Consider the following 15813-nt stretch of genomic DNA (forward strand, 5'->3'; position numbering starts at 1 on the left):
CGACGATGATTTTCGTCGACGGAGGAGCCGTCGTCGACGCCGTCGACAACAGGATTTTTCTCTGAGGTAAATCCTTCTCAGGAAGTCGTTTTGAAGCCAGAGACTTCACAGTCTTTCTAGGGGGCGTAGTAGGCAGAGGCTTACTCTTTGAAGGTGGAGGAGCCTTTTTTGAGGTGGAAGGCAAATCAGAACCCTTAGAGGGTTGTGTTTTTCTCGACACCTTAGCCCCAGGAGAAAACAGATCCTCCTCAGCCATTCTCTTCCTAGAGGACATAGATGAGCCAGAGGCAATACTTCCCACCTCAGATAAGGGGTTGTCTTGATCCTTAATCTTCTGTAGCCACAGAAGTAGACACCCTTCTCTATCTCTGAGGGTTTTCTGAGGGAAGGTCCTGCATATCTTGCAATCTCTCACCTGGTGATCAGGATAAAGGCAATAAATGCACTTCTTGTGGGGATCTTCAGAAAACAGCCGGAGCTTCCCACAAGATTCACAAGGTCTAAAGAGAAATTTCTTTGAAGATGACATCCTGAAGGGAAGAAATTCCAGAAGAATAGAAGAGTACTGAGCAGAGCTCAGGGAGACTCCCTTCACACGACGTGCGGTAAAAAATCTGAGAGCCTCAGCCTCTGAGGAGAGCATTCTAGAGGGTGCTGTCGCCTGATTGGCTGCAGTTTGGACAGTATTGAATATGCTACTTACCAGTATGCATCTGTTCTTGGCATGTAGGGCTGCTGACATTCATATCTGTGCATAGATCGCCGCCTAGTGTTGGGTCCGGATGTTTGCACGTTGTTGTCCTGGAAGAGTCTTCGAGGTATCCTGGGATAGGTGACTCCTCCCCTGGACTACAGTGCGCATGGGCATCCTCTCCATCCTCAGATTGTTTTTCGCCATTGTGGCAGTGATGGAGTAGATACAGAAAGTGATGACCATGCTTACAGTAATTCTGAGAGCTGCAGCTGCTACAGGCGCCGGGGAGGAGGGAGGGCGATATGAATGTCAGCAGCCCTACATGCCAAGAACAGATGCATACTGGTAAGTAGCATATTCAGTTCGAGGCATGTGCGCTGCTGAATTCATATCTGTGCATAGAATGTATAGCAGTGCCCTCTATTAGCGGCGGCTACCAGTGCCAGCTGCAGCGGTCTGAAAAAGGGTTTTGAGAACAGCCTGTCCTACAGCTGCCTGCTGTTTTGATTGCACATCCACACAATAGTGTTTGGTAAATGTGTGTGTGGTGGACCAGGTGGCTGCTCTACATATATCATGCAGGGGAATATTTCCTAGAAAAGCCATGGAGGCCCCTAACTTACGTGTTGAGTGGGCTCGTGGGGGAATAGTTAATGTGCGCTTTGCCTTTTGATAACAAATTTGAATACACTTAACTATCCATCTGGCTATCCCTGCTTTGGAGATGGCGTTACCTTTGTGGTGTGGGGCAAAGGCAACGAACAGTTGTTTTGTCTTCCTAAAGGGTTTAGTCCTGTCGATGTAGTACATGAGGGCCCTCCTTACGTCTAGTGTATGGAGTGCTCTTTCCGCGACAGTTTGTGGGTTTTGGAAGAAAACGGGCAGTTCAATAGTTTGATTCATGTGGAACTGCGAGATTACCTTGGGCATGAATTTGGGGTTGGTACGTAGTACGACCCTGTTGGCGTGAACCTGTATAAATGGCTCTTGAACTGTTAGTGCCTGGAGTTCACTAACTCTTCTTAAAGAAGTGATTAATACCAGGAAAGCTACTTTCCAGGTGAGGAATTGAATCTCGCATGAGTGGAGAGGTTCAAAGGGTGGACCCATCAGGCGTGTGAGGACCAGGTTGAGGTTCCACATTGGAGCCGGTGGGTGGCTTGGTGGAATGACTCGTTTGAGTCCTTCCAAGAATGCTTTGATGGCAGGCACTCTGAATAGTGAGAGGTGCTGCCTGGTTTGCAGATAGGCTGATATTGCGGTCAAATGGACACGTATAGAGGTGTACGCCAGATTGCATCGGTATAGATGTAAGAGGTAACAAATGATGTTTTGGATGGATGCGTCCAGCGGGTTAATGTCATTATTACTGCAATAAATGACGAACCTTTTCCATTTGGCTGCATAGCAAGCTCTTGTAGTGGGTCTCCTGGCCTCCTTGATGATGTCCATACAGTCAGGTGGCAGGTTGAGGTAGCCAAACTCTAGGACTTCAGGAGCCAGATTGCCAGGTTCAGCTGTTGCGGATCTGGGTGCTGAATCTCTCCATGGTTCTGCGTCAAAAGCGCGGGTTTGATCCGCAGCCTTTGATGCGGCACCACGGAAAGTTCGAGGAAGGTGGTGTACCATGGCTGGCGTGCCCACGTAGGAGCAACTAGGACGAGTGTCAGGGAGTGTTGTCTGAGTTTGCGAGCCACCAGCGGTATCAACGGCGCTGGGGGAAAAGCGTACGCAAATCTGCCGGACCAGTTCATCCATATCGCATTGCCCTGCGACTGCGGATGTGGGAACCTGGCGGCAAAGTTTCGGCATTTTGCTTTTTCGCTTGTGGCGAAGAGGTCTATCTCTGGATGACCCCACTGCTGGAAGTACGGTTGGAGTACTGAAGGGTGTAGCTCCCACTCGTGCATCTGGTGGCTGTGTCTGCTGAGCAGATCCGCCATCTAGTTGTCCTTGCCCGGGAGGTGTTCTGCCATGAGGAACATGTTCCTCTGAATGGCCCACTTCCACATGCTCTGAGCCAGATGAGACAACTGTGGAGAGTGTGTTCCTCCCTGCTTCTGTATGTAGTACATGGCAGTCATGTTGTCCGTCTGGATCAACACGACTTTGTTGCACAGATGTACTTTGAATGCCTTCATGGCCAGGAAGATTGCCATCAGTTCCAGAAGGTTGATGTGCATCTTTTTCTGTTGTGTCGTCCATAGTCCCTGCACTGTGTAGTGGAGTACATGAGCTCCCCATCCCTGGAGAGACGCGTCCGCTGTCAGTACTATTTGTGGAACAGGCTCTTGGAACGGTCGGCCCTTGCAAAGGTTTTGTGGATTCCACCAATGCAGAGAGTTGTATGCCCGACCGCTCACCAACACTAGGTCTTTCAACTGTCCTTGAGCCTGATTCCACTGACGTGCTAAGCACTCCTGAAGCGGGCGCATATGTAATCTCGCGTGTGGGACTATGAAAATGCAGGAGGCCATCATGCCTATCAACTGCATGAACACTCGCGCTGGAAGTGAGTGTTGGGGTTTGAACCTGGAGATCAGCATTTGCATGCTGTTGATCCTCACTAAATTTGGCTGAGCTGTGGCCGCCAGAGTGTCTATAGTCGCACCTAGGTACTGTTGTACGTGTGCGGGCTGGAGATGGGATTTCGGGTAATTTAGTGAGAATCCCAGACTGTGAAGGAGGTGAATGGTGCGGGACATGTGGTTGGCACATTGCCGGGCTGATTGTGCTTGAACGAGCCAGTCGTCCAGGTAGGGGTAGACGTGTACGTGCTGCCTCCGTAGATGTGCCGCCACAGTAGCTAGGCACTTCGTGAAGACCCTGGGTGCTGTTGTCACGCCGAAGGGAAGGACTTTGAATTGGTAGTGCTGCCCCTGAACAGTGAACCTGAGGTATTTTTTGTGGGAGGGGTGAATGGGTATGTGGAAATACGCATCCTTGAGGTCCAGCGTGGCTAGGAAGTCTCCCTGCTTGAGAAGCGGAAGGACTTGCTGGAGAGTGAGCATGTGAAAGTGCTCGGAAAGAATGTATCGGTTCAGGGGTCTTAGGTCTAGTATAGGTCTGAGTGACCCGTCCTTTTTCGGTATTAAAAAGTAGAGGGAGTACACTCCCGTACCCTGCTCGTGGACGGGTACGACCTCTATAGCGCCTTTTAGAAGCATACTTTGCACCTCCTGCTGTAAGAGCGTTAAGTGCTCTGAGGACATAGGACGGTTTCTTGGAGGTATTGTGGGTGGAGTGGAGGTTAGCTCTAGACAGTAACCGTATTTGACAATATCTTTGACCCACCTGTCCGTGGTGATGGAGTTCCACGTGGACAGGAACCTTTGTAGCCTTCCCCCGACAGGTGTTATGTGGTCGGGAGGAAGGGAGAGGGCGTCACTGCTTGTTCTTGGGGGAGGACCTGGTGTTGCCGTAGCCGCGTCCTCTTCCCTTTGTACTGGAGCCACGATATCCACCCCGGGTGTTTTTATCGTAGGTGGTTTGTGTATTGCCCTTGTTGTATGTCTGCTGTGACCCCTGTCCTCTACCTGCTCCTCTATTTCCGGGGCGACGAAAGGAGCTGCTCCGAAAGGACTGAGTCTGGAGAGCCCCCATGGACTTTGCGGTGTCCGTGTCCTTTTTTATTTTCTCAAGGGTGGTGTCAACCTCCGGTCCGAATAAATAGTCGGGGTTGACAGGCTGGTTGAGTATATTATTTTGCACCTCAGGTTTGAATCCGGAGATTCGCAACCAGGCATGTCGTCGCAGCATGACGCTTGTGTTTATGGCCCTGGCAGCCGTGTCTGCGGCATCTAGTGCACACTTGATGGAAGCATTTGTGAGTAGCTGTCCCTCTCTGATAAGAATTTCTGCACCTTCTTTGAACTGGTCAGGGAGATGTTGGAGTAGTTGCTCCAATGTGTCATAGTGCGCTCTATCGTAGCGAGCGAGGAGCGCTTGAGTGTTGGCTATGCGCCATATGTTGGCAGCCTGGGCGGCAACTCGCTTGCCAGAGGTCTCTAACACCTTGGACTCTTTGTCCGGGGGAGGAGCGTCACCTGTCGTTTGCGAGTGTGCCCTCTTGCGAGCATTCGCTACGACAATGGAGTCTAGTGGTAATTGGCCTCTGATGTAAGTAGGGTCCCCAGGCGCCGATCTGTATTTCTTATCGATCCTGGGGTTTATCACCCGTGCCCTGGTGGGTTCTTTGAAGATGTCCTTGGCTGGTTTGAGGACCCCTTTCAACATGGGCAGAGTTTTTACATGCCTTTCTGAGGATGCGAAGGTGTCCATAAGAAAGTCGTCCTCGACGGTGTCAGAGTGAAGCTGCACTCCATGATTATTTGCGGCACGTTCAATAAGAGCGTTGAACGCTGCAGTGTCCTCTGTGGGAGATGTTTTCGCCCCATAGAGTTGTGGGTCCTGTGCATCTAGAGGTGCACCTGGGTCTACAGGGTCGCCCCAAGTTTGATCAGGGTCCTGTTGGTCATCAGGGTCTATGTCTCCGTGGTAGGGGACTTGGTCACCCATGTAGTCCTCCAACACATCCGTGTCGGAGTGTGTGGGAGAGAATGATTGTGGATCCAGGTAGGGCGAGTGGAAAGATTCGCAAAGGACAGGTTCTGAGTCCACAGGCAGCTTTCTTTTTAGTGGGATCCGGAAAGGGTCCAAAGGTGGCTCCGAAGTTATCCTCCGTTCGTGGATAACCATCCTGCCGGTGTTGGCGTCGATGAGATGTGACGGAGACGTCTCAGCAGGTGTAATTGTGGTGTGGGTGACCCGTGTCCTGAGTTGGAACATTTTCGGGATCGTGGACGGAGGCAGGCCAAAAGTAATGTTGGCTGGCGCCGAAGAGGCTGCTGGAGCTTTTATTGGGCCGGAGCCCGACGTGTCCTGGAGGACCGTTTTGGTTTTGCTGCTTTGTGCCGCAACAGGTCGCACTTGGAGCGCCTTTGAGGCTTTAGCGCCGACCAGGTCTGTAGAGGCGGCCGTGGACTTTTTCGGCGCCGGTGGGTCATCGAGTCGAGGGGCGGGAATGGCCGTCGACGTCTTCGATGCATGAGGCTTTGGTGTTGCCGTGGAAGCGATGTGAGACGCAGCAGGCAGTGTGACCTTTGGTGTCGGAGTCGATGGCGTCGACGCTGGGAGCCGATCAGGTTTGGTGGCACCGAAGGCCTTTTTCCGTATGCCGACTCCGACGTCGGCCGCTTCAAGTTCGGCACCGAAGTCTCGCTTGGTGCGCTCGGTGCCGACGCGTTTCGCTGGCGTCGAAGGTGTGGAAGGCCTCGATCCGACCAGCGTCACTTTTGGTTTCGGTTTCAATTGAACCAGTGCAGCTTTCGGTTTCGGTTTGGAAGAAGGGAAACCAGCCGGTTTAGGTAATAATGGCTGCCGCTGAATGTCCGAGGCCGGGCCCGAGGGCGGGGCCGAAGAACTGCGGGATAGGTCTCGGGTAAGGCCCGAAGGCGATCCCTCGACCGGAGCCATAGACTGTGGCACTGGGCTCTCTTCAGTCTGAACGGGTAGGCCTTGCTCGTCATTGGAGCTACTCACTTCGGCCCCGAAGGCCTCATTGTAGTCTCCTACCTCGGTGTCGTCTTCATCTCTGCGAAAGAGTGATTCGTCGAGGTCGTCCGATCCGGAGTCATGTTCGGAAACGGGACTGGAGGGTAGGATCTCCAATTCTTCGACATCTTCGGTCTCGGCGTTGAAGATGTCTGCCGGGGCCGGTGCCGCGTGCTGCGCTTCGAGTCTCGCCGCTCGTCGATTCCGTAGAGTCTTCTTGGAACGGAACCGGGCACAGGCCATGCATGTAGATTCGTCGTGATCCGGCGAAAGGCATTTGTTGCACACCGGATGGACGTCGATGTGGGGATATTTCGCATTGCATACCGGACACCTCTTGAATGGTGTCCTCGATTCCATCGTCGATGTCGTCGATGGGCAGGTAAGATGCGAAAAGTCGGTTCAGAAAGTTAGTAAACTAACAAAGGTAGTATCGAAACCGATCGAGAAAACAGTACCGACGCGAACTAAAGGCCTTTTGGCCTCGACAAAGTTTTTCCTAACTTGAGTTAAGATAGCACATCCGAACCCAATGGCGGAAAAAAACAATCTGAGGATGGAGAGGATGCCCATGCGCACTGTAGTCCAGGGGAGGAGTCACCTATCCCAGGATACCTCGAAGACTCTTCCAGGACAACAACGTGCAAACATCCGGACCCAACACTAGGCGGCGATCTATGCACAGATATGAATTCAGCAGCCCACATGCCTCGAACATATTGACTTGGACAAGTCGTAGATGTGGAAGGTTTTTTTTTCCTTGTAGTTTATGGCTACTTTACTTCCTGGTTCTAGGTTACCTATGTTATGGTTATTATGTGCATAATTATTGCTTTTTTATGTACCGTGGGACTCCCACTCTGACGACGGGGAATGATTCAGGCATGTGAATCTATGAAATATACCCCAATACTGGAGAATAAGGAATACTTCATAGACAGATAGGAAGAGGACTCAAGCAAAACACTGTTAGCCTGGAAGCAGGCCATAAACATATGGTAGAGATGAAACAAGGGCAGTGATGCTAGTAAACAAGGCACTAGTGAGAACGTTTGTGCAAATGTGAAGTAGGCAGATTACTTACAATAGTTGTCTGATCAATTGCAAGCATACAAAGCACTACTGGTACAATCTGAGCAGAAGTTAAACAAAGAAGTAGGGAGGTGGCTGGATTATATAAGTGTTCTATTGACTGTAGTAGTGCTAGTCTATCAGCAGCGATGAGAATATATGAAGAGTAGGGGCATGGTTAATCCCATGGAGTACTGACTAAGAAGATCCTTTTACTGCTTTTATATAGCAAATAAGCAAAGAAGAGAAGCAGAAAAAACAGCAGGAGGACCAGCCATAGAGGAAAGCAAAAAAGCAATATTGTTGCCAAACAGAGAGTGAAAATCTCGCCACTTCTCTTGTCAGACTGTTTCAGAACAATCCTGCAATGGCTGCCAATTAAACAAAATACCAATGAAAAAGGAGTGACATCATGTGGCCTTAAACACACAGAGATATCCCAGTCTCCTATTTGCTGCTGAGGTGCTAGGGAAAAGAGTGGAAACTACTGAGTGCAGCAGTAGAACACTATTTGCTTTCCAATCCTGCCACTGTCTTCATGCCCCCAATAACAAGGAGCAACAAGGAAAATTCTGGGATACTAAATAATAATCTGCCTTTCCCTAACACAAAATTTGCTCAGATACATCAAAGAGGTAATTGTCTATATACACAGGAAGTAGTTTAGCTCCCGCAGGAGAACAAGATAGGGCAATAACCACTCTTTCACTTTGATTTAGCAAGTATGCTCGTGGTATTTACCTTATATTCTTTTAGTTGCCACTAACCAGCCTGGCCACGAGACATACGTATAAGGAAATGTAGAAACACCAGCTTATCATGCCTGATCTCACCTGTGAAGCTATTAATAGTGATCACCAGCCAATCCTATTCTAACACTTGTTTAGGGGAACTGAACAAGGTCACCATGGCCCCAATGTATTAAAGACCCTGGATCAAGTGTGATAGGATAATTGTGCGGAGATATGTAGCACATCCTCCGACAATTTCAGAGATTTGGAGGAGGGGAGTCCCCAGTTTTCATTTAAAATCTTGCAATTACAACGTTTTGCCAAAATAAGCTTGCATACCATCCACACAGTGCTCTATTATGAGTTAGGAAAATGAGGTTGTAGCTCCATATATTGTGCTACTGTTAGCCGGTGGTAATACTAGCCCATTTACCAGCCAGTATAAGTGTGAGGGTTGGAATTGGGAATATTATGTGGGATTCAATATTACTGTCAATTACTGCACATTCTAACTGGGTTTTCGGCTCTTTTTTGTTCACAAATTCTCACTGCTTTGAGCATGGTGCAATTTATGATCAGAAAAGACAGTGGCAGTACCGGGTGTGGTAATGCCGGATGCAGTAATACCACTTAGTATCATTTGTAAATGTGGCAAATGGTATTACCACTGCAAACCATGCACTTATTTCCCTCTGCACTACTATAAGGAGTGGCTAAATGTTGTTAGATATGACAAAGTAAACATACATAGTCAGATCTTTCATACACTTTACCTACAAAGGATTACTCTATGAACTATTATTCTTTTGTATTGTCTAAAATGAGTGTTTCCTACTGTTCCGACCATCTGCCCAAACACCATGCTTCCCTATTTCCTCCTTTTCAACAGCATCCTCACATATTCTTGTCTTCGGTCACTGGTGAAGAACTCCTGCAATTTTACATTCCAGTCTCTATGGCGGTGCAGTGCCCCATGGCACCTCTGTGACACACACATGTAGCAGTTCCATGGCTCTTGTTCCTTGGCATGCTCTGATGTGCCGGGCCCAATAATGCTCTCCAAACATTCCACACAAAAACACCTGCAAAACAGAAAGTGTTGATCTTCCATTAAAGCTTTGACTCAAGTGAGCTGTGATCTACAATTGCCAGAGCTGCCTAGCTCATAGGCATTATCACGTTTCCCTTTTTCACAAGCGAAAGCCCGTAGGCCCACATTTATGAGAAGTTCTGCTGATAAATATGAGCCTGACAAAAGCTTGCTAACCCTCACAAAGCCAGTGCGCAGTATCAGTAGAGTAATGTGAACTGCATTGTAAAGCAATAAAGCAATTGACAATTCAAATATAGCAAATCCTCGCACAAAAAACAGAAGGATAGGGTTGGAAATATGCGGCCACATGCACGTAGCTTCAGATTTGCGATTTCCTAATATCTAATTTTTGCTATTTGCTATTAGGAAATCGCAAACAGCTTTGTAGTCTCATCTAATCCAGAAGGAGTAGCCCTGCAGTTCAGCACATGAATGAACAGTTTTGTGTTGTGGATGCAACTGAATTCTCTTAAGCTTAAATCAGATAAAACGGAGGTGCTAATGTTTGGTAACATCAATATCTTCTGGAACTCCACCTGGTGGCCATCAAATCTTGGTTTCCTACCAATTACAGTACAGAAGGCAAGAAATCTGGGTGTCATTTTTGACAACAGATTAACCTTCATAGAACATTGAAATCAGTTGACCTATTCCTGCTTCTTTAAGTTGAAAACCTTAAGAAAGATTTTACCATTTTTACCATTAGAGCATAGGAAAGCAGTAATCACTGCCTTGGTAATATCAAAAATTGATTACTATGCACTATTTGTAGGCTGCCAAGTACTTCTTCTCAATAAACCTCAGATTCCGCAAAAAGCGGCAGCGGGAGTTCTGTTTAATATATCAGTTTCCAAATCCATTAGGGAACTTCACTGGCTTTCAGTTAGGGCGTGTATTCATTTCAAAGCGCTCTGTTGGGTTCACAAGGGACTACATCAAGATGGTCCATTTTTCTTGCAGGAAGTTTTAAACTGGTACTACCCCCCCCGTACCCAACAAAGTGCAAGTACCCAAAATAAGAAAAGTCTACTGGGGTGGGAGAATCTTTACCTATACGGCAGCAAAATGGTGGACTTTATTGCCAATACATCTACGAGCTCAATCAAACCTTTTGAAATTTAGGAAGGATTTAAAAACCTGGCTTTTTTCTTTAGACTAACAGGCCTGTACTCCTTAAAAGTCTGGACTGCTTTTATATTTCATTATTGACAATGCTTAGGGTCCATGCCAATAGCGCTAAGACGCCTACTTTGATATAAGCACACTTTACAAATTCTTTAGCTTAACATACAACAGTGTGTTTTACACTGTTAGCGATTCCCAGTGGGTTGCAATTGACCTACCTCATTAATATTCATGAGGTAGGTTGCAATTTGCGACCCATTAGGAATTGCAAAAAAACATAGGGATTGTGGCCTGCTGGGAACAGCAGACCACTATGTATGAATTTGCTTTTGAATAAAGCAACTTTTTTTTAAAATGCAGCCTGTTTTCCTTAAAGGAAAACAGGATGCATTTCAAAAATAAAAATGAAAAGTATTCTTTTCAGTTTTTAAGAGTAGGCAGTGGTCCGTGGGATCACTGCCTGCTCTTAAAAACGTTTTTGTATGCATTCACAAAGAAGAAGGAGTTCCTTGGGGACGCCTTCCTGTTTGTGAATGAGTTAGCACCAAACTGAAATTGGTGTTGAAAAGCGAATGTTTCGCGCCGGCATTTCGGTCACAAAACATTTGTACATAGCATTGAGAGTCTTTTGCGATTCGGTAATAGGTTACCGAATCGCAAAATAGTGTTTTGTACATGGGAAAATGCTTTATTTTGGTTGCAAACAGCCGGATTCACAGAATCAGGCCGTTTGCGAACCAAAAAAGCTACGTATATGGGGCCCATAATCTCCCGTTTAATAAGCAGAATACATGCTTGCCGTACACACAACAATATTTTGAAATGCATGCACGTCAGTGGTAGTTACCGTTGTTTTTTTCTTAATTTCATTTTGTTATTAATAATGGTATAAATATGCTATGGTGTCCTAAACAAAAATACATTCAACTCAAATAATAATGACTTAAGAGAGTAATAAATACAATGGCATTGGCAATGATGGACTTGCTTGTATTTACTAAATGTCATGTATGTAGTCTAGAAGGAATGGAAACACATTTTTTGTTCTGTAAGAATTAGTTTTACAACCATGTAGTGTCACAGAAGTTTGGGAAATCATTCTAAATAATGCAAAATTTCAACACATTGTTACTATCCTTGAAATTAAGGTTTCCTCTTGAAGCTAGAAAGGAGAGCTCTTGCCACCACAACAAGGTATCTAACTTACTCGTGTTTTTTGCAGCTGCAATTATTATGGAAGCGTATCTACTTGTAGCACCTGGCCTCTCGAGAAGACTAACACACCTGGTGCAATTGTCATAGATGAAAAGAACTTGCCTACTATGATCCAGTTAAAGGGATACACTTACCTGTGGCAGCTGGCATTGCTGCAAAGAAGCAGCTCTATTCCCTCACAGCAAACTGAACAGTACGACTGATACCCGTCCTCGTCATACATGAAGCAGCACTCCAGGAATCGCTCCTAACAAAGAAGGAAGAAAGGTTTAATTAAAATGTGACATTTGATAGTATTAACTCTTACAAACAAGGGAAAAACAATGATCTACCAAAATCATGGTCTTGTCCAAAGGATTTCCAGTGTTCTGAAACTTGCTGCTGCCAAGGGAAGCCTGTGCTCCAAGAAACATCAGTGTAGCCAAGAAGAACTCGGGTATGCTCAAAGTATTCAAAAGGTAGAAGAAATCTACCTTGAATCATTGTGTTCACCACCCCTTCATGTGGTGCATTAACAACGGGGATGAGCATATATGGGATTACTGTTTATCATAGTCCTGTTCTTTTACTCTAGGAAGAAAGCACTTCAGAATCTCCACCCATGCACACAATAGCAAGGAACTCTTCTGCATCATCAAAGAGTTCCCCCAACCCAACTGCGAGTCTACAGGCATCACACCCTCCCAGAACCTCTGTGACAGACTCCGTGCATTCTTCCATCACAAAATCAAGACCATCTATGACAACTTCGACGACAACAACCCCCACGAGGAACCCTGTCTCACCGCTCCTAGTACCACGCAGCCAACACTAGACAGCTGGACCGCCCTCAGCTTCAAAGACACCCTGAAGATGATGAAGACCACCCACTCCGGGGCGCCCACGGACCCCTGCCCCCACCACATTTACAACAGAGCCGCAGACATAATCGCCCGAGCTTCTACGAATCATCAACCGCTCCTCCGAGACCGCCTCCTTCCCAGATGACTGGAAACACGCCGTAATCAACCTTCTTCTGATATAACTCTCTGCGGACCCCACAAACCTCAAGAATTCCAGACCGATCTTCCTACTCCCATATCCGGCAAAAGTCATTGAAAAAGCCATTAACAATCAACTTGCCGCCTTCATAGAAGAAAGCAACATCCTCCGAGTCAGGCTTCAGGAAGAACCACAGCACGGAAACCACCCTTCTTGCGGCAACAGACGACATCCGCTCCCTCCCCGACAGAGGAGAGACTGTGGCCCTCATCCTCCTGGACCTCTCTGCGGCCTTCTACACAGTCTCTCATCGCACCCTAGCCCACAGACTTCACGATGCGGGAATCCAAAACAAGGCACTCGATTGGATCGGCTCTTTTCTCTCCGACAGAACGCAAGGGGGCAGACTCCCTTTTGCTCTCAGAACCCACACCGACCACCTGCGGAGTCCCACAAGGATCCTCCATCAGCCCGACCCTGTTCAACATCTACATGGCCCCGTTCGCATCCATCGTCAGATTACATGGACTCAACATCACATCGTACACAGACAGCACCCAACTAATCCTCTCCCTATCCAACGAACCCAACATCACCAAGGGCAACTTTCAAGACGGAATGGATGCCGTTGCCAGGTGGATGAAGAACAGCTGCCTACAGCTCAACAAGGACAAAACCAAGGTGCTCATCATGGGCCCACATCCCAACGCCTAGAATGACACCTGGTGGCCACCCGCCCTCGGTGACCCCTCTCCTCCACGCACGCAACCTCGGAATCATCCTGGACTACGAAATCAAAATGGACCGCCAGATCAACGCCGTCACCTCTTCCTGCTACAACACCCTCCGCCTACTTCGAAAGACCTTCAACTGGAACCCCCCCCCCACCGAATACAGTAAAATCGTCACACACGCCCTCATCAGCAGCAGACTCGACTACGGCAACGCACTCTATACTGGGAACATCACCCGCAAATTTTAGAACGTCGCCGCCAGTCTCAACCTACCGCGCCACTGCCACATCAGCCAACACCTACAGACACTACACTGGCTCCCTGTCGAGAAGAGAATCACCTTCAAAGTCCTCACCCATGCTCATAATGCCCTTCACAACACCGGACCCGCCAACATGAACCATCGCCTCACGTTCCAAGCTCCCCAAAGTTCCCTCCGCTCGGCCCAGCTCTACCTTGTGACGGTACTTTGCATCAAGAAAACCAGAGCAGGAGGACGCTCCTTTCCCCTTCTCGCTGCCAAGGCATGGAACTCCCTCCCTTTCCACCTCCGATAGACTCCATCACTCCCCAAGTTCTTAAAGGACCTCAAGACCTGGCTCTTCGATGGAGCTCCGTGAACTTCCCGGAACTGCGCGACCCCCCTTTCTCCCCATACCTCGGTACCTTGAGTCCCTTTCGGGTGAGTAGCTTGCACTTCACCAACCCTTAATTGATTGATTGATTGGCTGTCAGATTGTTCAACTGACTCAGTTTTAGTGTGTGTCTGCAAACTGGGTAAACCTTTTGGACATATCGTTTTAAGGTTCTTGAACCGGAGTAGGGGCACGGAAGGATAGTGTTTGGTTTTCAGGTAGAAGCTCTGTCCCTAAAGCCTCGGAGGGGTGGATCAGACCTCCAACCAGCCTTGTTTTATTTCTGCTTCAATTTGGAGTTTTTTTGTAAACTCATCTAATGTGGTAGGTTGATTACTGGAGGGATGGTAGGGTTTTTGAAGGGATTGACAATTTTGTATCAACCTACTGTGAACCCCACAAATACAACTCCCATTTGATGTTATTTTTATTAATGGATGTTGTAAGAAAGTGGCTCTATATATACTGTTCCCAAATAGGTACAGTGTGTACAGAGTCCACAGTCCCCAGAGGTTTGGCAGAGGCTAAAGTTAGATATAACCTTACTCTCCAAAGTGGTAGCTTGGTCGAGCAGTAAGGCACTATCAGAGGACACTGTAAAGCATCTGTTGTACACACTCAGTCAGCAAATGGTCTCACACACTCAAGAACTGAACCCTAGGCCAATGGTTTTTGAATAAAAATATATAGTATATTTTAGAACCAAAAATAGGTATCAAAATCTACTTTCTCAGAATGAGATGCTTTAGATAAATACTTTTCAATAGGCAATAGACTTTTGAATATAACAGTTACAGTGGTTGCAATAGGCAACACAATTTCAAACACAATAATAGATTGAGCTCAATGGGATTTTCTAGTTAAATGCAATTAGTTATTTAAGGATTACTTTTCTAACCACAGGACTGGATCCTGGATTCAGTCCTGGGACATTTCCTGTAAACAATTGAGTAAAAGCGTTTTGGTTACACTTGAGATTTTTAAGCAATATTTTTGTATTTTAAAAGTTGACACTTGGAAACGTTTTCACATAGAATCACCAATGTTATCCTATGGGAGGAAATACACTTAGCAGGTAAGTGGGGTTATGGTTACTTTTTCTAACTCAGTGGTGGATACTGGATCCAGCACTGGTGCATCGCCTGTAAACAGTTGAAAGAATGTGTTTTGGTTATACAGGCGATTTTGAACGAATATTTGTACGTTTCTAAAACCGACACTTAGGAACTTTTTCAGCAAAAACCAGGCAATGTTATCCTATGGAAGGAAATTCAAATTACAGGGAAAGTATGTTCTCATTACTTTTGTAATCCAGTGCTGGGCTCCTAGGTTCAGCACAGGGACATCTATCTAAAACAGGTAAGCAATCACGTGTTCACAGTTGGTGCGATTTTTAAAGAATATTTGTAGTTTGCAAAAATCGACACTTAGAGAAATTTCACAGAAAAATAGTCAATGGTTTCCTATGGAAGAAGATTGGGTTAGCGATAAGTATGGTTGTAATTACTTTTCATGGTCAGTGCTGTGCACCAACATCCAGCACTGGGATCTCTCCTGATAGCAGGAGAGTAAATTTGTTTTCGTAATTCGGCTGATTTTAGAGGAATATTTGAAAGTTTCAAAACTCGACACTTAAAAGAATTTCCAAGTGAAACCAGTCAATGTTACCCTATGGAAGAAAGGAATATGCTACTTACCAGTATGCATCTGTTCTTGGCATGTAGAGCTGCAGAGTTGTACACTTAGCATAGGTCGCCATCTGGTGTTGGGCCCGGATGTTTGCAGTTTGTTTTTCTTCTTGGACAGTCTTTGGAAGTCACGAGTTTGGTGACTCCTCCTTCGGTCCGTACTGCGCATGGGCTTCGGCTCCATCCTCAGATTGTTTTTCGCCAACAGGGAAATGATGGAGCGTAGTAATAACAGTGAGAAACCCATGTGTTGTATCTAAATAAGATGTACTGGAACGGATACAGGTAGCCGG

The 15813-nt window shown here is 46.9% G+C and overlaps 1 protein-coding gene across 4 annotated transcripts in view; it reads right to left on the reverse strand.

The window, feature by feature from the left end:
- The window catches only part of DNMT3B (DNA methyltransferase 3 beta), a 511613-nt gene that overhangs the window by 147103 nt on the left and 348697 nt on the right, over positions 1-15813 (reverse strand). For all 4 annotated transcript variants that reach the window (XR_014966866.1, XM_085619485.1, XM_085619484.1 and 1 more), the window contains 2 exons: positions 11617-11729; positions 8948-9131 (listed from right to left, as the gene is read on the reverse strand). Coding sequence is in view for 3 of the 4 variants with exons in the window: in XM_085619485.1 (XP_085475611.1) it covers positions 8948-9131; positions 11617-11729 (297 nt within the window). In the remaining variant the exon portion in view is untranslated. The remainder of the gene's footprint in view (positions 1-8947; positions 9132-11616; positions 11730-15813) is intronic.

Source organism: Triturus cristatus, chromosome 7 (genome assembly GCF_964204655.1).
Source record: "Triturus cristatus chromosome 7, aTriCri1.1, whole genome shotgun sequence".
Lineage (NCBI taxonomy): Eukaryota > Metazoa > Chordata > Amphibia > Caudata > Salamandridae > Triturus > Triturus cristatus.